This window comes from Podarcis erhardii (assembly GCF_964252035.2).
Source record: "Podarcis erhardii genome assembly, chromosome: 16".
Classification (NCBI taxonomy): Eukaryota; Metazoa; Chordata; class Lepidosauria; order Squamata; family Lacertidae; genus Podarcis; species Podarcis erhardii.
Genome location: NC_138514.1, coordinates 9,225,627 through 9,250,557, shown reverse-complemented (window position 1 = coordinate 9,250,557; position 24,931 = coordinate 9,225,627). Strand labels below are relative to the sequence as shown.

The following is a 24,931-nucleotide window of genomic DNA, read 5'->3' as shown; positions in this document are numbered from 1 at the left end:
GAGTCAAGGGTTGGAGTATCAGGGGCCGGTCCACCATCCCTCAGACCATGTGGTGGGCCGGACTATATTTTGAAGAAGAAGAAAGAACAAATTCCTATGCCCCACAAATAACCCAGAGGTGCATTTTAAATAAAAGCACACATTCTACTCATGTAAAACCACGCTGATTCCTGGACCGTCCGCGGGCCGGATTTAGAAGGTGACTGGAAGAAGCAAAGATCATCAGTATCAAAACAATGATTCTTCAATATCAACTTCGTTGGACTGGTCATGTTGTGCGGGTGCCAGATTATCATCTTCCAAAGCAACTACTCTATTCCAAACTTAAAAATGGAAAGCCTAATGTTGGTGGTCAACAAAAGAGGTTTAAAGATTCTCTCAAGGCAAATCTAAAAAAAAGTAGTATAAACACCAACAATTGGGAAACAGTGGCCTGTGAGAGCTCCAATTAGGGAACAGCCTTTACCAAATGTCATGGACTTTGAAGGCACTCGAACTCGGGACAAAAGGGAGAAACGTGCTAAGAGGAAGGCACATTTGGCAAACCCTCACTGTGATCAACTCCCGTCCAAAAACCTATTTCCCCACTGTGGAAGGATGTGTGGATCCAGAATTGGCCTCCATGATCACTTACAGACTCCCTTTTAAGACCGGGTTCATGGAAGACAATCTTACTCGGCTGTGAGTGATCGCCAAAGAAGAAGAAGAAAGAGTAGATGACCTCTGAGGTGTCTTCCAATTCTTGACATTCTAAGATTCTCTAAAAATAAAAATGGAGCAATACATTTCTGCTCCCACCATTCTGTGCATGTTCCTTTGCTGAGCCCTCCTGCCTTCTCCCACTCATTGCCATTATTTTAGCTCTGACCAAATACACACCAGTCACTTAAAGCACATTTATACCACTTTAAGAATCCTGGCTTCCCTCAAAGAATTCTGGGAGCTATAGTTTCCCCTCACAGAAGTACAATTCCCAGAAACCATACTTTGATTTATTTTATTTTATTAAGTTTTTAAAAGAACAGTTGGCCATAGTAAGGGCATGTAGAATCCATTTACGTTGTCCAGTTGTCAAATTCCATATAGTGGAAATGTAGCTCAAAAGAACCAACAACCGTAACAAACAACAATTCCCATGATTCTTTGGGGTAAGGCATGAGCTTTAAAAGAGCAGTTCCTTCCCCAGTCCACAGATTCAATGGAGTTGATGGTCCTTGTATGGCTTCTGGGCCAAATCTTTGCTGGGCACATGAAAATCCAGTGCTAGCCCATCCCCACAAACTGGACCCTCTGTTACAAGGCCTCCAGCAAGTGATGTTTGATGTGGATATGACCTTCGGTATTTCTTGAAAAACTCCGAATTAACAATGCTAACTTGCCTCGACTCTTCCGTATCCTTCATTTGTCTGCTCTGGAACTTCATTCTTTCACTCGGCTTCTCCACATATTATTTATTTAAAGTCCACTGAGACTTCTACTGCCTTCTTGTGTAGCGCAGCCTGTTAGCTGTACTCAAAATCTCTCTTTTTTTGGCAGTGGTGGGCTGGACTACACAGAGCATTAAAGCACAGCCCGTGCATCTGGTGTTCCTCCTCAACCCCATCCCAGCTACTGAGATTTCACTGGGGACATTTTTTGTCCCCCCCCCCCCGCCACTCAATTTATCTTTCCACCATAAGGACTAGCAACTTGTTCATTAGTTTTGGTGAAAACCTCAGGGCATCAACTTTTATACTGGATTCCACTGCCTGTGTTTGAGCAGTACAATCCAAAACAAGGGATGTGTCCTATTCACGCACAAGGGCACAATTTTGGAAGTTAAAAAAACTTAATTGGTAACCACTGTTTTACCCCCCCCCCCCCAGCCCCCTTAAATCCATTCTAAACATGATTAATGCATCCCTGCCTTTTCCTCTTCAGGCAGTTCCTAGGGGCAGGAGCCAGTTCTGCATTCTCTGCAAGGCAAACAGGGTGGTTCTGCTGCCTTCAAATCCTAAAGGATGCTGGTCGGTCAGGGCTGCTGTCTCCAGAGAGTGGTGTGGTACCATCAGCTGTGCCTCCGCCGTTTCCTGTCAGAGCACCTCTCCAAACAAGTCGGCTCCACAGATGCAAACTGAACAGAAACATGAAACCCCAGGCCCATCCCTGCCTCAGGATTACAGTTCAAACGCTGCTGCTTCCCAAAGGGGTTGAAAACCATGTAGCCTGAGTTTCCTTTCAACTTTTTCCAAACCCTCTCAACCCGTTCCCAGATAAACACAGACTCCAATCCGTTGGAACCCCTTCTCCGGCAAAAGGCAAACAGAAAGGTGAACTTCTGCGGTGCTGAAATAATAACACTGGGCTCAAGATCATCCAGAGGGCTTGAAGTTTCTCAGAGCAAGGCTGCTCAGAAAGCACTCTGGATTTGTTTAAGCACAAAGCGCTCTCTCTTCCTCACACACACACACACATTCAGGTGATGTGAATGTTCTGCTTTACGGAAGATGTTCCTGCATCGAGAAAAGTGTTGGTTGGCCTGGAGTTTTCCTGAATGTTATTAACTAAAAATGCAATACTTCTCACCCTGGTGGGGAAGGCTGTGAGTTCTGTGACTGCCCAGATCCTAACTGCTAATGAGCAATCTGAAGGCCATTATTTCGCGTCTTCTTCTTACAAAGCTTTACCTACCCCATCCTTGGACTGGACAGCCCTTCAACGAGAGCAAAGGTGGGGGACCTGTGGCCCTCCAGATATTGTTGAACTATCAACCTCGATTACCAGCCATGCTGGCTGGGGTTGATGGGAAATGTGCTTCAGCAACATCTGGAGGGCCAAAGCTTCCTGGACCCTGAACTAGAGGACGCCATCGGAGGACCGTCCTATCTGAAGCAGGACACAAGATCACCCAAGACACGATGCAAAAGGAAAAAAAGGGAAGGGATGCGGAGGGAAGAGGAAAACAAGCACAGTTGCTCTTCCACTGCCTTCTGGATAGAGCCAGGTCGTTCCCTCTCTTGCTTAGGAGGCCAGGGTGTGCAGTTTCATGGGCAGAGTCAAACCCCCTTGATCAAGTAAAACAATAGGAATACTTAACTGAGCAATCACAAGAGTTCTGCCCCCCAACCAAGTCTTGGCCCCCCTAACAAAAATCCTGCCTACACCCATGTACGGCCTCCCAGAAGCCTCAAGAGTCCTGGTCAATAGCAGGAGCCAGATGGTTCCCCCTTCCCCTTTGCAACCACAAGGTAACTGGCAGCTGAAGTCATGTCAGGAAGGAGCCAATGGATGGGGCCAGGCGAGCATCCTCCTTGCTTTGATTCTTTCTGGGAGGCAGGAGGTTGAGCCAAAGGTAGAGGCCAGAGTGTGCCTGCTGATCTCTCTGTGCATAGCAGGGGTGGGGAACCTCAAGCCTTGGGGCCCAATGTGGCCTTCCAGGACCTTCTATCCGGCCCTCGCAACTATCCTCATGACACACTGTGCACTTGTCCTGCTCCCCTGCATGTTTTTGCCTGGCTGTTTGTTTTTATTTATTAAATTTACATTCATTGCCCCACCCACTTTTTCCACTGGCCCCACCCACCTGTAGCATGATGGAAGGTTGCCCTGCAGAGAAAGTGGTTCTTGGGATGAAAAAAGCCCCCCACCTCTGGTATATAGGAATCTTCAAGGGGGAGCAGTCTATTACACGAACAATCTGAAGTAGTTTGGTGCAAGAGCAAGTTGACCACTTAAGTGCGAATTAAAGCCCAAATTCCTCTTACTGGTGGCCAATAAAAGCAGCTTCCACCTAACTTTGCTAGAGGAAACCCAATAGCCACTGAATAAACGATCTCTCCGCAAAGGCAGACAAGGCTCTCTTGAAATCGGAAGGCACTATAAGCCAGTCTGCTGTTCCAAAGGAATTTATTCTGTCTCTAATCCAGCAATTGGGAATACTCGCCTGTTTCTGCATCCACTCGCCTGTTTCTGTGTGGTGTTCACCTAAGGCATAAACACGCCCCCCCCCCAGCTGTCCTTGGATCTGGGGGGCTTCAAGTTCCTGCTATGTGTAGTCAGAGGGTTCCAAAACATTAGAAATATGGTCACAGCGTGTCTAAGAATCCTGGTAACTCCGGTGGAGAATGTGTGTATGAACTTAGCTTATCTTTTGGTTGCTGTTTTGCTGCTGTTGTTAATATTGTTTTATAGATTATAAAAATGCCGTGTTGGGTTTGTTGTTCTTAGGGCTTTTGCTTTAATTGTGATGTGGTTTTTTTTTAGTTATTGCTTTGCTAACAAGTGTTTTATAGATTGTAATTGTTCCACTGATGGCTTGTTAATTTTTCTGTAGGGTTTATGCTGCATTTGTGATGTTCTGTTCTGCTCTACCATGTTACTGTTTGCAAGCCGCTTTGGGATTCATTTGAATGAAAGCAGCATAGAAATATAATAAATCAAATCCATCAATCAAAATGCTATAGTTCTCAGCCCCTTTAACAGATTACAGTTCTCAGGATTCACTGGGGGAAGTTGTGTGCTTTGAGTGCAGCTCGTATTGTATATGCAGCCTGTGTTTCCTCATCCTACACAGGATTAAATACACTGCCGAGGTCCACAGATCCCAGGGAAAATCAATGGGATCCCCTCCAGATGTTGTTGGATTCCAGCTCTCATCAACTCCAGCCAACATGGTCAGTGGCGTAGCGTGGGTTGTCAGCACCCGGGGCAAGGCAAGTAATTTGCGCCCCCTAACCCATGGATTTGCGCCCCCTAACCCGTGGATTTGTGCCCCCTAACCCTAATCCCCAGATGTTGCGCCCAGTGCGGCCGGCCCCCCCTGCACCCCCCACGCTACGCCACTGAACATGGTGAAAGATCAGGAGTTAAATTCCTCAGAAGTTCTGGAGAGCTATTTGAGCCTTTGGGCCAAGCTACATGTTGTGTCGTCGTACAGCAATGTGAGGGTCTGTTTAAAACTCTGAATAGCAGTCATGGGGAGGGTGTGTGTCAGGATCACAGCCAGTGTGACCTGGGAGGAAGAGCTTAGCCCTTCCTCTTGCACCAAGCAAAAATCCCCTTCCCCACCACAGCTGCTATTTGGCACAAGAATGCAGCTGCCTTGGGTATTCAGGCATGGGAGGAGAGGGCTAAGTCTCATTTTACCCATATGCTGCAGTAGCTGCTATTCAAAAGAATTTCTATACCACCCTTCATTAATAAATAGTTAAGATAGTACCTGCCCACTCGCTTACAATCTAATAGACAACACACAAAAGGAAAAAGAGATGCAGAGAGAGGAGGGGGAAGGAACTTTGGCACCCACTCTTAATCTTGGCCTTTTTAATGCTTCTCCAAGGATTCAGCTACACAGCTGCAAATAAAGTGTTTTAAATGTGTTGCGATGTGCAATATACGAATGTGACACTAGATGGTGACAGTGAGCTATGCCAAATTCAATGCATTTTTCAAAACGTTTTTTTAAAAAATAATTTTAATGGCATTTTGTATACGTGTGTAGATTCCACTCTAGTTTCTTGTACTGGTGCTATGACTAATTCTGCCCCTCGAGGCCTAAAATGGACACGACATGGGAAATGAATTACTGAATCTCTCCACCTTTTTAAACTTCAAAGCAAATGCCAGTTTCCAACATTTAATGCTGCTATGGCCATAGTGCTGTGCGTGCGCACTTAAACCTTTCCCCTTCAAAATAATCTAAAACACTGCCTCCACCAAGTTGCTATTGGTTGGTTGTTGGCACCTGTCTGTCTTCGGAGACAATGCAAGCTAAATTTGACTGGAACCAGGCTAAAACCAGGCTGATGGGGGCAGAAGCACTTCTCTCAGCAGGGGTCCCTTGGCTTAGGAGAGACACTATATGGGTGGGTATTCCAGCACTTTCAAAAGGCAGCCCTTCAAAGCCGTGGGTGGGAGAAGCATGTAAACCTTCTCTAGCTGGGACTTTAAAAGAATCTGAGGCTTTTTCTAATCCTTGCTTCTCTTGCAAGGCAGGCATTATCAAGTCCCCAAAGGTCACTTTGGGGCCTGAGGACAGCAAACCTTGTTCCCGCTTCTGCTCATTTGCTGCAATATTTCAGAGCTTGTTGTTCTGTGGGCAACCTGGTTATGACATGACGTTCTTTGCATCTTACGTTCTGGTTGGAGGCATCAGATGTGGGCTTTTCAAAGCTGAGATTTGAAGAGTAGCTGGGAGTGGATCTTATTACTTCAAGCCACTGGCAGTACAACTAGGACTTTGCACTTTCAGCTTGGCCTGTGGATTATATAACACACTGAAGAAACAGTTCGTTCCACGCATTGGTAACAAAGGGTGCTCTTGGATTAAAGTCTTGGATTAAAAGAATAACTTGAAGAGTTTTTGCTTTCCATTTGGCCAGCATATGTGAAAAGGCTGGAACAGGAATGTAGTGCAAGGTGAGATATTAATTGCACCTTTACAAGTGCCACCTGTCAAAAAATGTGTTTGTGTTGACTGTAAGTCACAATGACCTCCAAAGCAGATGGAAGAATGGATAACTGAGCACTCCCACTTTTGCTGCATTTTAAAAGGACTGACTAGGAAGCAAAACGAATGTACTGGTCAGTCTCGAGATGTTACTTTTCGTCCAGCTCCCTTCTCTTCTGTAGCAAGTTCCCACACAAGCCCATCTTTTCCTAACCTAAATGTTGGATCCAATTATCCTTTGGGAAGTTAGGAAACTCTGCCACCTAGTGCCCAGTTTATGAGCGGCTCTGTCCTACTTCCTGAAAGTCTGACAAGACAGAGTGGCTACTCTGTCATTCTCCAGATGTTGTTGGACTCTGCCTTTGGCTGTAGTCAGCATGACAAATTGTCAGGGGAGATGGAAGCTGTAGTCCAGGAACATCTGGAGGGTAACAAGCTAGCCACCTTCTTAAGATTATTAGGCTTTACGCACACAAACTGTGTATTTCTTGTTTGAACGTGTTCAGGACTGAGAAGGTGGGACACCAAACAAACAGGCGTAGGCTAGCAAAAGATGTACCCTTATTTCTATGCTTTTCCGCTAATACAGAGGGAGCCAACGGAGTGCCCTCTGGATTTTGCTGGACCACAACTCCCATCAACCTAAGCTTGCTGGAGAGAGCTACCCTGGCACTAACAACACCCAGGCTGTTTGCAATATTCTTATTTGAATTTACCGTATTTTTCGCCCTATAGGACGCACTTTTTCCACTCCCAAAATGAAGGGGAAATGTGTGTGTGTCCTATGGGGCGAATGCAGGCATTCGCTGAAGCCTGGAGAGCAAGGGGGGTCGGTGCGCACCTACCCCTCTCGCTCTCCAGGCTTCAGGAAGCTATCTGCAAGCCGTGGGAGAGCTGCCTGCACCCCGAAGCCTGGGGTGCGCTGAGCTCAGCACGCCCCAGGCTTCGTGCAGCTCCCGCTAGCCGTGGGAGAGCTGCGCGAAGTCGCGCAGCTCTCCCACGGCTTGCGGATAGCAGCCTGTTCTGGGGGCTGAGGTCGGGGGAAGCTCGGGCTTCCCCCGCCCCAGCCCCGCACCTGGGGGGGGGAATAATTCCCCCCCTTTATTCCCCCCCCAAAAAACTAGGTGTGCCCTATGGGGCGAAAAATACGGTATATACCACCCTATACCCAAAGGTCTCAGAGCAGTTTACAGAACAAAAATAAAATAAAACCACAAAATATATAATAAAAAAGAGCAACAACCCAATATCCCCCCCCCAAAAAAACCCACATTTTAAAAGGGCATAGGATGTCAATCAAATCAGCCAAAGGCCTGGTTTAAAAGGAACACTTTTGCCTGGTACCTAAAGGTATATAATGAAGGCGCCAGGCGAACTTCCCTGGGGAGAGCATTCCACAGACAGGGAGCCACTGCAGCAAAGGCCCGTTCTCTTGTTGTACAAGTGTGTCATTCTTCTTATTTCAGCAGCACTGAAGACGGGAAGCCGATGTACACTCACCCCCACCAGACTGCTTTCTCCAAGGTGCACCCCACCACTTCCCCTCCCACAATGCTTTGCACTCCCCTTACTGCACATGACCTCATTTGAGAGCAGAACCCTTTCTCTCTTACGCAACCCTCTCTTCTTCGTGGGGCTGGTGTCATCAGGCAACTTCTAAGGCCGGCTGCTGACCACTAGAGCCTCCTGCCCCTCCTCGCCACACCAAATGGACTGCAAGATGAGTTCCCCAGGGTCCAGTGCAAAAGCAGCCTGGAGAGCATTCAGACCAGAGCAGGGTGGTCTGTTTTAGAACAGCATATTTTGAGCTGGACACCCGCCATCCCTCCAGAACAAGAGCTTCTTGGCCTTCAAAGGGCAATAAAATTTGAGCAGCCAAGCACAAACCCACCAGCACTGTTCTTTCCTTTCCCCCTTTGCAATTCACAACACCAAGAACAAAAGAAGAAGAAAAAATAACATCTTTAATAGCTTAGTAACTGGCACAGATGGTACAGTATTCTGATCCACAACTGGTTTTATTTCTTAACACACATGAAAACACTGCACTGCGGAGCTCGGGGCGGGAGGGAAGAGGTTTGGGCTGCATTTAGCATTGCACCTACGTAGTGGGACACTAAGTGGGCTGGGTGTTTGTTCTTTGCAGTTACATTCAGTGTCCAGGGTGAGAATAACCAAGTCCCACTGCTAGGAGCATAGGAAACTGGCTTATATTAGGTGACACCACTGGTTCAGCTAGCCCACTGGAGCCAAGATTGACAGCAGCTCCCAAGGGTCTCAGGTATGCTATCCATCTATAACTTGCTTTTGCTTGAACTGGAAACGCCAAGGCTTTAACCTGGCACCTTCTGCATGCCAAGCATGTGTCCTAGCACTGAACTATGGTACCTGAGCCAAAGACACACCGCTGGAGTAACCCAAAGACACACCAAATTCCCAAGCTATTAGGGAAAAGAGGACCGGGGGGAGGGTATATTTCTACTGGGGACTAAAGTCATTTGTAGCAGCAGACTGGGCCTTGAAGTAGATTGTCAACATGTGAGTTACAAAACAAGATTTCACTGTAAACATTTTCACCGATTGGGGATGCTGCAGAGGAGAGATGAATACTTAGAAGTGGTCTTAGTGAAGCAAGAGTGATGGCTGCTTTAAATGAACCTTAAGATATGTACAGTGGGGAAACAACTCGTTACTTTCTGCCACTTGGGACCCAGTATCTGGGATAAGGATGCTTTGCATTAAAATTTGGGAGTTCACCATTTGCCCAGGGTAAAAGTTTCTTCACACATGTGCTACTTGCAGGTTTAGTTTGGCCTTCTGTCCGAGACTGCTCTACTCTGCAGTATTGCCTTTCCTCCAGGGCAGGTGGGGTTTAGGGAGTGTGGGAAGGGGGGGGGGGCATTTCAAGGAACTTTCCAGGCACAACAGCCTCTCGGTCTCCCACGTGAGGTAGGTCAGCCCCATTTTTCTCATATAGGGGACACAGGCACAGTATGGTTAAGTGACTTGGCCAAGATCACACAGCAAGTCAGCAGCAGAGTCAGGGAATTTCCCGGCTTTGGCTAGCAGAACATACTGCTTTTACCTAGCAGAACTACTCCAACCATCAATTTTCCAGAGGAGGGGGGGGGGGAAGGGACATTTTATAATGTGAGAGAGAAAGCGATATGCAGTCGACTATCAAAACTCGTAGCAGCAGTCTTCGGAGGATGAATACAACCTAAAAAAGGAGAAATCTTCCCAACCTGTGGCTCAAAAGCTGCCAGTAGCTTAAGCTTGCAAGTGCACCCTGACTCCTCTCTTTCCACAGTGTAGCAAGCAGCAAACCGATCATGCTGAACAGGTGCTTTTTAGTGTCATTAAAGGGTCTAAGACCTTGACCTCTGATAGGATGCTTGGTGGTACACAACACAGCAGTTTACCCATAAAGCATTTCAGTGGGATGGTGGAGGGGGGCTTAGTCAATGGAGCATGGCCATGGCACCCTCGCAAAGAGGGGTTTCCACCTCAGGGAAACCAAGTTTCTGATTAGAAATGTGTAATGTTCACAGCTGGAAATGTTACCTGCCCAGACCTAGTAGGGCTTAAGTCAGCTGGTTATCCAGAGCAGCTATCTAAAGTCACTTCAGCTAAGGTACCAAAAGTCACTTGTCAATCACTGGTGCTCCATTTGCTGGTTTTTTGTTGTTTTTTTAGAAAAAATCAATCTCTATGGATATACAATATTAAAATTACATGTGACGAAGTGCCTGCGATGCCCTCTGATTACCTGATGGTGTCACACAGCTGTCAGCCCAAAGGGGAAGTCAAGTGCATAGTAAGGTCTATTAGAAAGGATTCCCCTCCCTCCATGGAAGGAATCGCTAGGGCCTTCTCCTGTTAGTGCTCTTTCACTGTCAAATTCTCCAGCTGGCCTTTAATCTCCTTCGGGGCTTTGTCGCTAGAAGGTTTGTTGGGGTAGTCTCGCTCTCCAAAGATGGTGCTTCCGATCCGAACATTTGTCGATCCAACTTCAATCTGCATGCAGCAAAAAAAGCAGGAGAAAGATCATGGGTGCTTTGGAAGTTGGAACTTTGATCTGAAAGGCCTTGGCTGCCCCATTTGTAAATTAGTACAGTGGTGCCTCGCAAGACGAAAAGAATCCGTTCCGCGAGTCTCTTCGTCTTGCGGTTTTTTTGTCTTGCGAAGCAAGCCCATTAGCGGATTAGTGGATCAGGTGATAAGCGGCTTAGCAGCTTTGCAGATCAGGTGATAAGCGGCTTAGCGGATCAGCTGTTAAGCGGCTTAGCGGATCAGCTGTTAAGTGGCTTAGCGGCTTAGCGGATAAGCGGCTTAGCGGCTAGCTGATAAGCGGCTTAGAAAAAGGGGGGGGGGGAGGAAAAAACCCCGCAGGAACTCGCAATACATTTTCGTCTCGCAAAGCAAGCCAATAGGAAATTCGTTTTGCAAAGCACCTCCAAAACGGAAAACCCTTTCGTCTAGCAGGTTTTCCGTCTTGCGAGGCATTCGTCTTGCGGGGCACCACTGTAAACAAACCAACCCCTGTATTGCAAAATATGAGTAAGCAATATCAAAAGCGACACGATAGCCAGCAACAATTACAATGTGAAAAACTTTATGATAATTCAAAACATCAAAACCAAGAAACTGAAGTCTCTGAAAGTCCTTAAATGAATCACGGTGCCAGACTTTACCCGGCGGAGATCAAGCTATGAAGCTTTGTATAATCAGCAAATGTCCAGTTCTGATGTCCAACTCTGAACTCTGCTGAACAGTGTTTCCGGATAACAACTACTGTTTCGTAGAATTCTTCATCAGCCAATTAGTTCAACACTCATAAGTAGAAAGATATGTAATTTCTTCATTAACCATTCTTTTTTCAAGTAGATATAATATACATCAGAATGAAAAATACTCTGGAACAGTGCTCATGCGATTATGTAGTCCCTGTTCCAGAGTATTTTTCATTCTCATGTATATGTATATATAGACCCAAGAGACCGATTTATAAAACCCGTTTACAAATGGAACACATCTGAATAGGGTGGAAAGGGTGAAATGGCTGCTGAGCAACACCAACGACTTTGTTACTTATAAAGTAGCACTCTATGCGCTGGCAGCTAAGAAGATCAGGAGGAAGGAACTAGACAAAATAGCGGTCAACTGCAAAGGGGATTCAGATATTTAATTTGGCACACCTTACCTGAGAATCTTCTGCTATTCTATTCTATTTAATGCAACAAATAGTTTTAGTAGCCGTGACCATGATTTTATTGTATGCCTGTGCCCGATGATTTTTATGGTTATTGTTGTTCTTGTTTTTTCTTTTTGTTCTCCTTCTGAATGATGCCATGGCCTATGGCTGGTGCAATAAAAAATTTAATTGGAATTGGACATAATGGGTCGATGGCAGGATATTGGCTCCTTTTGGAGCAGGATGCTGCATGGGGAGAAATAACACATGAAGATACTCTGTGGGGTCCTAAAGAGCTGCTGTTTTCCCCCTCCCTTAGTGCCTTTTTCCTGCTTCTGTTTCCCTTTCTATTCCCTGGAATCTCTGTAGTGTATCCAGGGTGGATTTATTTTGATTTAAATTACTAGTCAGTAAGACTTGATTTAAATCTTTTTTTTTTTTTACAAAAAGACTCATTATTGCTGGTATAATCTTAATATTTACAACAAATTCACACTTTTGTGAACTGCAAAAACAAGCATCTGTGATAATACAGTAAGTACAGTGGTGCCTCGCAAGACGAAATTAATCCGTTCCGTGAGTCTCTTCGTCTAGTGGTTTTTTCGTCTTGCGAAGCAAGCCCATTGACGGCTTATCGGCTTAGCGCTATTAGCGGCTTATCGGCTTAGCAGATAAGCAGATAAGCGGCTTAGAAAAAGTGGGGGGGAGGAAAAAAACCCCGCAGGAACTCGCAAGACATTTTCGTTTTGCGAAGCACCTCCAAAACGGAAAACCCTTTCGTCTAGCGGGTTTTCCGTCTTGCGAGGCATTCGTCTTGCAGGGCACCACTGTACAATCTAATAGTTTTGCTAAGAAGGAACAGACCTTGCCATCTAAAAAGAAGGGAGAAATGATGTAAATAAATGATGAGGAAGGACACAAGGCGAAGATGGGGAAAGGAGGAGATGTCAAAGGCTTGGAAGAAGAGGTAAGAGTTCAAGCCAGCTGCAAGGAGGAAGAAGTGGGAAAATTGGGAGGCAGAGCATCCCAGAGAAAGGGACAGTGGGAAAGAAAGGCTGTGTGCACACCATACATTGAAAGCACCCGGTCCCCCCAAAGAATTATGGGAACTGTAGTTTGTTATGGGTGTTGGGAATGGGGGCTCTGCTATGAGGTAAACTACAGTTTCCAGGATTCTTGATGGCAAGGTTAGGTGCTGAACATATGGTGTGTAAACACTCAAAGACTCGGAAGTGTGGAATAGGTGAAGCTTAGCAAGGACAAAAGTAAAAGCACAGTGGAGATCATGAGAGCAGATAAAGAGAACAAAATAAAGAGAGAAGAACCTTTCATTGGATGAAGGGATTTAAATACAAGAAGTAGCAGCTTCTGTTGGGTCTGGTGAGAAAACAGAAGCCAGGCAAGGGAGAGCAATGGAAGAGAAATGAAGGCAAAGAGAGACACGTGCAGCATACTTCTCAGTGCAACCCTGATCATGTCTACTCAGACGTTACGTCCTATTGAATTTAATGGGGCTCACTGCCAAGTCCATGGGTTTATGACGCTGCCTATGAGAAGCAGGGAAGCTGTCCACATGGGAAAACCAAGATTTACTCAAATGTTCCAGCATGAGCTTGGTTGCTCACTCAGAGGGCCAGACACTCTGCTAGGAGGGAGGGAGAGAGGAAGAAGTGAAAGGAGAAAGGCCCCATGATTAGAAACTGCAGAAAAAGAGAAAATAAAAGGCAATAGACTGACTTACTGCATGCTGGAAGTCTGTAGACATCCCCATGCTCAGCTCAACTTTTTCAATGGGGAGATTGAGCTTGTCGCACAACTCCTCACGCAAGGATATCAACATCTGCAGGGGAGGGAAGACAATGCAATTGAACTTGGCCCTCTCCTTCCTTAAAAGACAAGCTTTGCATATGAGTATTTCCCCCCAGATCAGGAATACCTGGAAGTCAGGGTTGGGCCCCTTACTGAGGTCGTGCCCAAAGCTGCCAATTGTCATTAAGCCCACAAATTCCAGGCTGGGACACTTCTGGAGGATGTGTGCCACTGTTGTTACTGTTTCTCCAGGCGGCAGCCCATGTTTACCTTTAAAAAGAAAAGCTTATTTGTTAATCATAGCATTTTAAGAGTTGGGAGGGACCACGAGAGTCATCTAGTCCAACCCCCTGCAATGCAGGAATGTTCTGCACAATATGGGGCTCGAACCCACAACCCCGAGATTAAGAGTCCCATGCTCTACCAACTGAGCTATCCTGCCTTGTTATACATTGCATTTTTATTGCAACCTCTGGGGGAGGACCATGGCTCAGTGGCAGCGCATCTGCTTGGCATGCAGAAGGTCCCTGGTTCAGCCCCTGGCATCTCCAAGCAGGGCTGGGAATATCCTCTGTCTGTTATCCTTGAAAGCCACTGCCAGTCATCAATAATAATAATAATAATAATAATAATAATAATAATAATAATAATAATAATTTTTATTTATACCCCGCCCTCCCCAGCCAAGGGCGGGCTCAGGGCGGCTAACAAGCAATAATAAAAACAAGCTGAATGAAAACAACTTAAAAACAAAATTAAAATACAACATTAAAATATTAAAATGTAGCCTCATCGCAGGAGGAGAAAGGAAAAGAAAAAAGAAAGAGAGGGAGGGAATCAAATTGGCTCCAAGCCAAAGGCCAGGCGGAACAACTCTGTCTTACAGGCCCTGTGGAAAGAAATCAGATCCTGCAGGGCTCTGGTCTCATGAGGCAGAGCATTCCATCAGGCCGGAGCCAGAGTTGAAAAGGCCCTGGGGCTCTGGTTGAAGCCAATATAACTTCCTTAGGGCCCGGGACCACCAGGGTGTTGCTATTTATGGACCTTGAGGCTCTCCGTGGGGCATACCGGGAGAGGCGGTCCCGTAGGTACGAGGGTCCTAGGCCGTGGAGGGCTTTAAAGGTCAAAAGCAGCACCTTAAATCTGACCCTGTACTCCACCAGGAGCCAGTGCAGCTGGAAAAGCACTGGGAATCAGCTTCCACCCGGGCAAACTGGGTGAATATGCTCCCATGGCAGAGACCCCGTGAGGAGCCTCGCTGCAGCATTCTGCACCCGCTGGAGTTCCTGGGACAGCTTCAAGGGCAGCCCCACGGAGAGCCAATTACAGTAGTCAAGCCTGGAGGTGACCGTTGCATGGATCACTGTGGCAGGGGCGATACTGAGCTAGATACACCAAGGGTGTGAATCAATACAAGGTTCCTCCAAAGTTCAATCCAACCCTCTGTTCCTCCAAGGAACTCAGGTGATGTATATATAGTTCTTCCTCCCTGACCCTTCTGTCCTTACAACCACCCTATGAGGTAGGTTAGGCTCAGAAAAACCGATTGGCTTGTTGGTCATTCAAGCAGCTTCATGGTGAATTTGCACCTGTGTCTCCTCCGTTTTAGTCCAACTCTATACAGTCATGCTTCATGTTACGTTTGCTTCATGTTACGTTTTTTCAGGTTGTGTCCCGTGACAACCCGGAAGTACCGGAAAGGGTTACTTCCAGGTTTCGCCACTTGCGCGGAAGCGCTAAATTGCGCCGTGCACCTGTGCAGAAACGGCACTTCGGGTTGCGTGCTTTTCATGTTGCGAACGGGAACGGATCCCATTCGCAACCAGAGGTACACACTATACAGTGGTGCCCCGCAAGATGAACGCCTCGCAAGACGGAAAACCCGCTAGATGAAAGGGTTTTCCGTTTTGGAGGCGCTTTGCAAAACGAATTTCCCTATGGGCTTGCTTCGCAAGACGAAAATGTCTTGCGAGTTCCTGCGGGTTTCCCCCCTTTTTTCCCTCTTTTCCTAAGCCCCTAAGCCGCTTATCAGCTGATCCGCTGATAAGCCGCTTATCAGCTGATCCGCTAAAAGCCGCTAAACCGCTAATAGCGCTAATCCGCTAAGCTGTCAATGGGCTTGCTTTGCAAGACGAAAAAACCGCTATACGAAGAGCCTCACGGAACGGATTAATTTTGTCTTGCGAGGCACCACTGTACCTTGCTGCCTCCCAGTGGTGAAGGTAGCCTTGCTAGGAAGAATCAGGGATCCCAACTGCTCCAAGAGCCAAGTGCATTCAGCTGCCTGTGCACAGGATTCCTTTTCCGGATGTCCTGCAAGGCACGCAGAAGCCTCAAAGAGCCCAACATCACCCTTCCACGCATTCACATGTCATACTTGTGTGTGTATGAAGGAGGATCATACAAAGAAAGTGCTGCTCTTTAAAAGAAGGCTGAAATGCAAGCCTGAACCCTTGGCATGTGAGAGGGGAGAACAACATCAAATCTACTTACTGTCTTCCCCACTGGTGTTCACTTGCACCATGATCTTTAGCTTCTCCAAAGACCCCTTCTTCTGCCAAGACCCGTTCACTCTGTCCGCCAGTTTTAGGGAATCCACCGTTTCCAGCATAAATAGGTTAGGTACCGCTAGATGACATTTAAAGAAGAATCTGAGCAAATATCCATTGCAGAAAGCATCCCAGTTTTATTCAGTTTCAGAATGCACAGTATGAGCTGTACTGCCAAGTTAGGGACCCTCGCATAAACTGTACGTTCTCTACCTGAGTAGCACAATGCTCCCTGCACCATAAGGCTATATCAGGCAATATCCCAACACTGGTGAAGGGAGACAGCTGGCCCTGCTATTGGATGACTGGTTGAACAACAAGGCCTTTTGCTCCTTTCTGGTTTCTAGATTATTAATCACCTCTTAACTAATGTTTTCAAAATGTATAATGCAAAACAACATCTTAGAACGGGGAAGAGAGAACAGAAACCGTCTTGTCCTAAACCAAGCAGGAGAAAAGGGCCCTTTGCCCACGGCACATACAAAAAGCAAAAAAAATAGCAAAAATAGAAGCTGGTCTCTCAGTCACCTTCTGCCTGATCTTATGAATTAACTAAATAAGTTTATCAATTGAAGGACCAGACATACGAGACACCATTGAAGATTACCACATTGCATTCAGATCCATTAACAGATCAAAATTACAACTCAGGAGGATGCAAGTACAGCTGACCTACTGAAAACTAAGCTAAATCTTATGAAATGGCCATGACTGCGAAACTTAATTAAAACAATAATAATAATAGCATGCCACATAGTCCAAGTCCATGCTTGCTAACAGCAGCAGCCCCTAAGTCCTGGGAAAAATAAATCCCTCCAAGCCCCAATTTCAATTTTTAGAGAAATCACTGGTTCTGTGTCCTGCACTGTGCAAATTAACTGCATCTCAAAATCAGGATCTCCTTAAGTCAGAGCTGGTAACAGTAGTGCATTCACTGAAGTGAGCACATTACAACCCTCCCCCCAATGTACACAAAGGATTTATTGTTGTCTCCCTGCCCCCCCCACCCCAAAAGTGAGCACAAAAAGAAATTATTATTACCAATGAGTTTGTTGACATTGTTTTTCTGTAGGTGGCCTATGAAATGCCATTTAATCTCTGGACACGAAGAAAGAATCTGAGAACAGAGGCAAATGAGTAGAATTTGAAATTCATTTTCATGCTAGGCATCCATAGAACACTTGCAAGTGAAGGATGATTTCATTTTTATTTATTTATAACTCAATTTTCAAGGCAAAAAACTGTCATAAAGTGGCTGATAATAAAGACAAAGGATGGTCCCTGTGTAAGAAGAGAGGGGCAAATCTCATCCAAGGTCCCTCAAATGTTAAAATTATTTTGATGGCAGTTAACGCACTTAGTAGCAGTTTGCTGTCAGTGTAAATAACCTCTGCTGGGACAGATTCAGCATATAGGCTGCCATCTGTGCTTGAAAATTATTTCAAATGACTGGGGTTCCGCAACAAAAAGAAGCATCTTGGCCAAGATTATCTGCTATTTATACATAAAGAACTGAACAGCTACTGAAAGGCAAACAGATTCTTCTCTGAACATGAGCTTACTAGTCAATTTTCTGAAACAAGCCTCTGCCAACTTGACAGAATGAGGATTTTATCTAGCACACAAAATGAACTTACTTTGGAGTCTGATGCCTTTTCTAGAAGTTCTTGGACCTGTAGAAAGTTAAGACATGGATTAAATTTTGCCAGGCTTGCTCTGCCTTACCTCTAACTCAACCACCTTGACTTACAAGTGCCTCTGTTCACATGCAATGCTAAACACCATGGTTTATTGCAGAGGTGGGAAACGGGACAGCTGTCCACATACTGCTGGACTCCATTAGTCCTAGTCAACATGGCCACTAGTCCAGGAAAATGGGAGTTGTAGTCCAACAGCATCTGGACAGCCACAGCTTCTCCATCCTTGGTTTAATGCAACATGGACTAAGGACAACATTCCTCCCCTATCCTCCTCCCCTGTGACCAGGAGGAAGACTTTTGCCACGCTTAGTTTCACAATAAAAGAATGATGACTCAGTGGTGCATTCAAACAAGGGGTCCTGGTTTAAAACAATGACAGTTTCATAATCAAAGGCTGGAAGCTGATTTGCTATAAAACTCACCAGAGTTAATCTTAAAGAAGGATTCCCAGTTCAAACATTAACACTAAGCCAAGTTTTTTTTTTAGTTTTTTTTAAGTAAAACTAATCTTAGCAGAAGTCCTTCCAAGCTGCAAAGGAGATAGGGAGGTGCATGAGGAGGAAGAGATGTCAAACCATGGGTGAACATTACAAGCAAATGTGCATGGCATTAAGACAGTGAGTTCCAATTATGCCTCAACTGAAGGCAAAAGGGTTAATGTGCAGCGTTTTACAAGAGAGGCAATATCCATTTGTAAAACTGCTAATAGAGACTATTCTTGAGTACAAAGTCATGTGTCAGATTGCCAACTGCTCCCACAGTTATTCTGTCCAAGAAACTGCTTCAAACCACATTGATGCCCCTGTATCCAACATTAGTGCAATTATTTCCCCATGTTCACTCATGTGCAACTCAAATTAACCAGCCGTAATATAACATTACTGCTGCACAGTGATGAGCAAACTGATATCTGCAGGTCTAGCTTACATTTTAAAGACCTCCAGAAGCTATTTCGAAATAAATGAGAATGTGGGAATGTGGCCAGATCCAGAGTTATCTCTGCTATTGTCACAGCCTTTCAGGCCTGCCTTCATGACATCAGATTGCACCTTGCTGGTATACATCATGGAAGAGGCTGACAACAGCCGTGAAAAGGGTGACTTCCAAGCTCTCTGGCAAAGGAATTGACAATCGAACCTCCAATATCACATTGCCTTTTTACAAATGATGCGACCACACTTGGAATACAATTGCCAAATCCCTGTAGATCCTGCTGCCTGAGGTGGTCACCTCACCTTGCCTCATGCGTGAGCCAGGCTTGTCTTCTTCCTTCACAGACACAAAGTGTCCCTTATTTTTCAAAGTTTCAGTTTAGCAAATTTAGGATCATATGAAGAGTCTGATGGATCAGACCACTTAACCCAGCACCTTGCTCTCAGAGCAGCCAACCTGAGGCCTATGAGAAGCCTGAAAGCGTGACCTGAGAGCAGCAGCCTTCTCTCCATTTGCGAATCTTTTAAAGCCACTTAAGTTGTCTCTGTAACGTTTACTCCCCAGCTATGCCACAATTCTCCAGGGTGATGCGGGACTAATGAAATATGAGCTCCTTTTGTGTCCATCTGGTTTGTGAGTATCTCAGCAGCTTCAGGCCTTATTTCCTTCTGGTCCTGAAACCCAAGCAATGCGGAAACAGAGAGGACACTCACATAGTTTTCTCCAAAGCTGCGCTGCCCATGGTTGTAGGCCTCAATCACCATTTCCGCTGGCTTCGTTTTACTGACAGCAACAAGGCGAGGCTGTATAGCAGGCAATCCCTGTATTTGCAAAGAAAGAAATGGTCAGTGGCCAAGTGCACATGGGGACGCTCACAACTCTGTGACTGGAACATGGGAAATATTTATCCCAGGCCAACAGGCACTGATAAGAGATTTCATATTATCTCACATCCATCTTGAACTTTGTTTTTTAAGGGAGACAAGTTCATATGTTCTGTTTTGAGTTAAGGTGGGAAAAACACAAAAGTTCCTAAAGATTAACAGACACGTTATAGCATAAGCTTCCATGGATTAATAGTTCACTGCATTGAATAGTGAAGTGAGAGGGAGGAAAAATGTTTTAAAACGAGGCTAAATGAGTATGAAATGCAATAAGTATTGACTATGACAACGCGAACACAAAGCTTAAGACAAGCCAAATGACTATCCACAACAGCAGCAAACGACAACAACACATCCGTTTGTGAATCTGCCCTAAGCTGGGCTTCCAACCTCAATTATTTTATTTATAATAAATTCAATTAGAGTAACTTCGAATGCAATCCCATAGCTGCTGCCCTGGGAGGCCCCGCTGAACTTAACAGCATTTACTTTTCACGGTTCTTAAGGCACGTTGGTTCTGACTTAATGATTCAAAGAGATCCCGAGTCTTGCTTTGTGAACATACAGCAGCTCCATCCACACTTACCTGGAAGAAAGTCCAACTGTATTCAGTGGTGCTTAATCCCTAATAATAATATTTTAATATTATTATTATTATTCCCTACTTAATTGCTTATACCTGGAAGAAAGTCCAACTGTATTCAGTGGTGCTTAATCCCTAATAATAATATTTTAATATTATTATTATTATTCCCTACTTAATTGCTTATAGGAATTTCTGGGATGAGGGCAGATACAGAACAGGACAGGGCTCCTGCATGCTGAGCAGATGTGTATAAGAGTGAATTTCAGCAGGTATAGCTTGCTGTGCATCAAGTCCCTCTTCTGCACATCTACTGAAAGGTACAGGAGTCCTGTCCTCTCTTCTGCATCCCACCACTTTAGCAGGACTGCATAGGGGACACAACAGCTCAATGGCAGGGCAGCTTTTTCATCTGCAAAGCCCCTGGGCTCATTCCCCAGCATCTCCCAAGAGGGGCAAGGAATGTGGAGTGCTGCTGCCAGTCAATCAATTCCATTCAGTTCACTGTCTATGGTCAAAGGCCTTCACAAGGAACAACAGAGGGCAAAAAGCAAGACATTTCTTCTATGAGCTTGCAGCATGAGTCTATGATTCACAGCATAAAATTGCCACACGTTAATGTAACGCTGCCAGAGCAGATTTGGCTACCAGAGGTGTCATTTGCAGGTGTTTTTGCTTAAGAGTTCAACCATCACTTCCAAGGGGGATCGATCTGAGACCTGATGGAGAACATAATTGTTGCAGGAATTCTATGGTCTCAAACATAGAATAAATTTTGATAATTGCACAAGGTAAACACACACACATAGGTATATAAACCACATGTCTAAAATAGTACAGGAGAGCAATCCAAAAGTCATCTTGGGACTCCTAAATATTTCCTCTGCCTCCTTAATCCTCCTTGCTTGAGAACTCAGATAGCAATCAGGGGAAGTTCCTGAAGGGATTCCTCTCCTATATCTACGAACCTCCTTTATATTAATTGTCATTGTTTGCCCAGATGCTCTGCATTGAGGGATGTCTGACAGGCATCCTGATTGTCTTATCAAATGCTAATGTTTTGTGTAAACTGTGTCTGGAACTATGTGAAACTTGCTAAATCCTCAGGAATATCCCACCTTGGCCTGCCTGAGCCACAGTAACCCCACCTTAGGTGGGATGTAATTTCTGACTGTTTGTAGAAGGGACTGCCCTCCTTTTCCACGCCAAAATGCAACCCCTTAAAAGAGATGTTTCTTCTTGGTTCTGGGTCTCCCTTGCCTCCTTGCTAGGAGGGGAGGGAACTCTGTTGCAACAGAAAAATATGAAGCCAACCACCCCTCTTTTTCTAGATCACAATCAACATTCATCGTGCATGATATCCACGACCCGACTATCTCCTTGCATGTCTCCCCGTTCCCTGTGTGCTACCCCCAGGCGTCCCCCCTCTTTGCTGAAAAGGCCCTGCGCGGGGGGGGGGGGGGCTGCTGCTGCCAGTCAGTGCAGGAAACACTAGACTAGGTGGACCAAAATTCTGATCTGGTAAAAGGCAGCTGGCTATGCTCCTAAAAAAAAGGGGGGGGGGGACCCGGTAATAAGTTATTCACGTTAAAAGATACATAGGCTATTAATAACAGCAGCAGCAGCGAGCAGCGATCTGCAGGCCACGCCAGGTCTCTCCCACCCGCCGCCTCCAGGGCAGGAGCCGCCCGGCCGCCGCCGCCGCCCCGCCCGCCTCGCACCTTGGGCCTGCTGGCCGCCGCCTGCTGCACCCGCTCCTGGACTGCCCTGAGCGCCGGTCCCAGGCCTTCCCCGGCAGCCATCCCCGCTCTCCACATTCCCCAGCCGCGCCGCGGATCTTGGGCCGGGCTTCCGCCACACACGCAGCCGTCTCGTAGGCAGCCAATCGCCATTCCAAGCCCTGCTCGGCTGGCCAATGAGGCTCGGAGGTGGGGCCCGGAGGAGGCGGGCTCAGGCCTGCGGGCTGGGCTCGGCCCTCGGCCATTTTGGAGAGGTCGGGGACCCGCAGCTCAGGGCGGCCGAGGGAAAAGCCGCTGCGGGGGAAGGGAAGCGGAGGGGGGGGGGGAATGCTTTTCTCCCAGAGCGCATGCGCGGGAGGCGCCGCTGGCGCGGTGATCGCAGCAGCGGATACTTCCCAAGAGGAGGGGGTGTTTTTCGAGCAGGAATTCCAGAGGCGCCATGGATCAGTCCAGAACAGAACTCCAAAGGAAGGAATCTTTGGGATTCGTTACCTGCAGCGCCGTGCACGCACTGGCAGCTGTTTCTGAACCCCCTCACAGGGCTGTTGTGAAGATCTGCAGAGCACCAGCTAGTAGGAATACCACTGTCCAGGGATGAAACCCTTCCACCAGGATACTCCATTCCATCCCCTCTTCATTCTTCTTCTCATGAAACCCCACCAGGATACTCCATTCCATCCCCTCTTCATTCTTCTTCTCATGAAACCCCACCAGGATACTCCATTCCACCCCCTCTCCATTATTCTTTTCATGAATCCTCACCAGGATACTCCATTCCACCCCCTCTCCATTATTCTTTTCATGAATCCTCACCAGGATACTCCATTCCATCCCCTCTCCATTATTCTTTTCATGAATCCTCACCAGGATACTCCATTCCATCCCCTCTCCATTATTCTTTTCATGAATCCTCACCAGGATACTCCATTCCACCCCCTCTCCATTATTCTTTTCATGAATCCTCACCAGGATACTCCATTCCATCCCCTCTCCATTATTCTTTTCATGAATCCTCACCAGGATACTCCATTCCATCCCCTCTCCATTATTCTTTTCATGAATCCTCACCCGGATACTCCATTCCATCCCCTCTCCATTATTCTTTTCATGAATCCTCACCAGGATACTCCATTCCATTTTTTTTTTTTTTTAGATAATTTTTATTGATTTTACAACATAAACAAAAAACAAATAAACATAACACGACTTCCCCAAACCTCCCCTTCCCTGCATCCATATTTTAAAATTTTTTAGCAATTCTTCATCCCATTTTTATATTTAATTCTCTTTAAAAAAATTCTATTTTATAAATTTCAATTTATAGCTGTAATTCTTTGTATCCAATCCCTTGACATCTTAACATTCCGAAATTTTACAACAATTTTTAAGATAGATTTTAAATTTTTTCCAGTCCTCCTCCACTGTCTCTTTCCTCTGGTCACGGATTCTGCCGGTCATCTCTGCCAGTCCCATAAATTCAGTCACCTTGGTCTGCCATTCTTCCAGAGTAGGTAATTCTTTAGTCTTCCAATACTTCGCCAAAAGGATTCTTGCTGCTGTTGTTGCATACATAAAAAAGGTCCTATCTTTCTTTGGTACCAATTGGCCGACCATGCCCAGGAGAAAAGCCTCCGGTTTCTTTACAAATGTCCACTTAAGGATTTTCTTAATTTCATTATAGATCATTTCCCAGTAGGCCTTAATCTTTGGGCAGGTCCACCAAAGGTGATAAAAAGTTCCTTCACATTCATTGCACTTCCAACAATTGTTATTGGGCAAATGATATATCTTTGCAAGCTTGACTGGAGTCATGTACCACCTATAGATCATTTTCATTATGTTCTCTTTCAGGGCACTGCATGCCGTAAATTTAATACCTGTGGTCCATAACTGCTCCCAGTCAGCATACTCCATTCCATTATTCTCCATTATTCTTTTCATGAAACCTCACCAGGATACTCCATTCCAACACCCTCTCCATTTCCCCTCAGTTGGCACTCCTCGTTCCATTGCTAATGAGCTGGCTCCAACCTCAAAGGGTTGTCTTTGGGTATTTGTGTGTGTGTCAGTGGCAGATTTATAAGTATGCACAATATGCAGAGATTTAGGGTCCTATGTGGCCCAAAGGAGGACCCGGTCCAAGAAGAAGATACAAGTGATCCCAGTTAATACCACCTCCTAGTAATTGTAATATACGATTACAAGAACCTTCTAACTTTTGAAAAGTCAGAGAGAGATTGCCCTCTATACAGGCTCATGGCTGGTCTTGGACAGCAGGACTGGTAAGACCAGCAGCCAAATGGAAGCCGCAGAAGCCACACCGGACGTTCGGCTTCTGAAAATCATTTGAAAACCGGAACACTCACTTCTGGTTTTCGATCGTTCAGGAGCTGAAACATACGAGTTCCAAGGCATTTGGCAACCAAGGTACGACTGTACGACTCTCAGATAAACACTGACAATTGGGAACACTAGCCTGCGAGTGTTCCAGTTGGAGAACAGCCTTTACCAAAGGTGTCATGGACTTTGAAGACGCTCGAGCTCAGGAAGAAAGGGGGAAGGCGATTGGAAGAAGCAAAGATCACCAATGTCACAACAATGATTCTTCAACATCAACTTCGTTGGACTGGTCATGTTGTGTGGGTGCCAGATTATCATCTTCCAAAGCAACTACTCTATTCCAAACTTAAAAATGGAAAGCCTAATGTTGGTGGTCAACAAAAGAGGTTTAAAGATTCTCTCAAGGCAAATCTAAAAAAAATGTAGTATAAACACCAACAATTGGGAAACAGTGGCCTGTGAAAGCTCCAATTAAAGAACAGCCTTTACCAAATGTCATGGACTTTGAAGGCGCTCGAACTCAGGACAAAAGGGAGAAACGTGCTAAGAGGAAGGCATGCTTGGCAAACCATCACTGTGATCAACTCCTGCCTGGAAACCAATGTCCCCACTGTGGAAGGACGCGTGGATCCAGAATTGGCCTCCACAGTCACTTATGGACTTAATGTTAAGACTGTGTTCATGGAAGACATGGGTGAAAATGCCTAGCTCCTAAGTTATGCACTGATCCCCCTCCACACACAACAGATCTGCCCATTCCATTGAAACTAATC

General features: G+C 45.8%; 1 protein-coding gene across 1 annotated transcript; it reads right to left on the bottom strand.

Moving 5' to 3' along the window:
- Positions 1-9,633: 9,633 nt before the first annotated feature.
- PLPBP (pyridoxal phosphate binding protein) lies at positions 9,634-21,945 on the bottom strand. The gene is made up of 8 exons (XM_081843367.1): positions 21,801-21,945; positions 19,326-19,433; positions 17,617-17,652; positions 17,021-17,096; positions 15,924-16,058; positions 13,558-13,700; positions 13,363-13,461; positions 9,634-10,444 (listed from the first exon to the last, which is right to left on the bottom strand). The coding sequence occupies exons 1-8, from the start codon at positions 21,894-21,896 to the stop codon at positions 10,307-10,309; spliced, it is 831 nt and encodes a 276-aa protein (XP_081699493.1). The 5' UTR covers positions 21,897-21,945; the 3' UTR covers positions 9,634-10,306.
- Positions 21,946-24,931: the final 2,986 nt, after the last annotated feature.

Excerpts from the sequence above, each read along its gene's own strand:
- PLPBP (XM_081843367.1), bottom strand. The coding sequence starts at position 21,896 with ATGTGGAGAGCGGGGATGGCTGCCGGGGAAGGCCTGGGACCGGCGCTC. Across the intron at positions 17,653-19,325 it reads GCAGCTTTGGAGAAAACTAT|GTCCAAGAACTTCTAGAAAA; the intron begins GTGAGTGTCCTC and ends AACTTTCTACAG. Across the intron at positions 16,059-17,020 it reads CAATGTCAACAAACTCATTG|CGGTACCTAACCTATTTATG; the intron begins GTAATAATAATT and ends AATGTCATCTAG.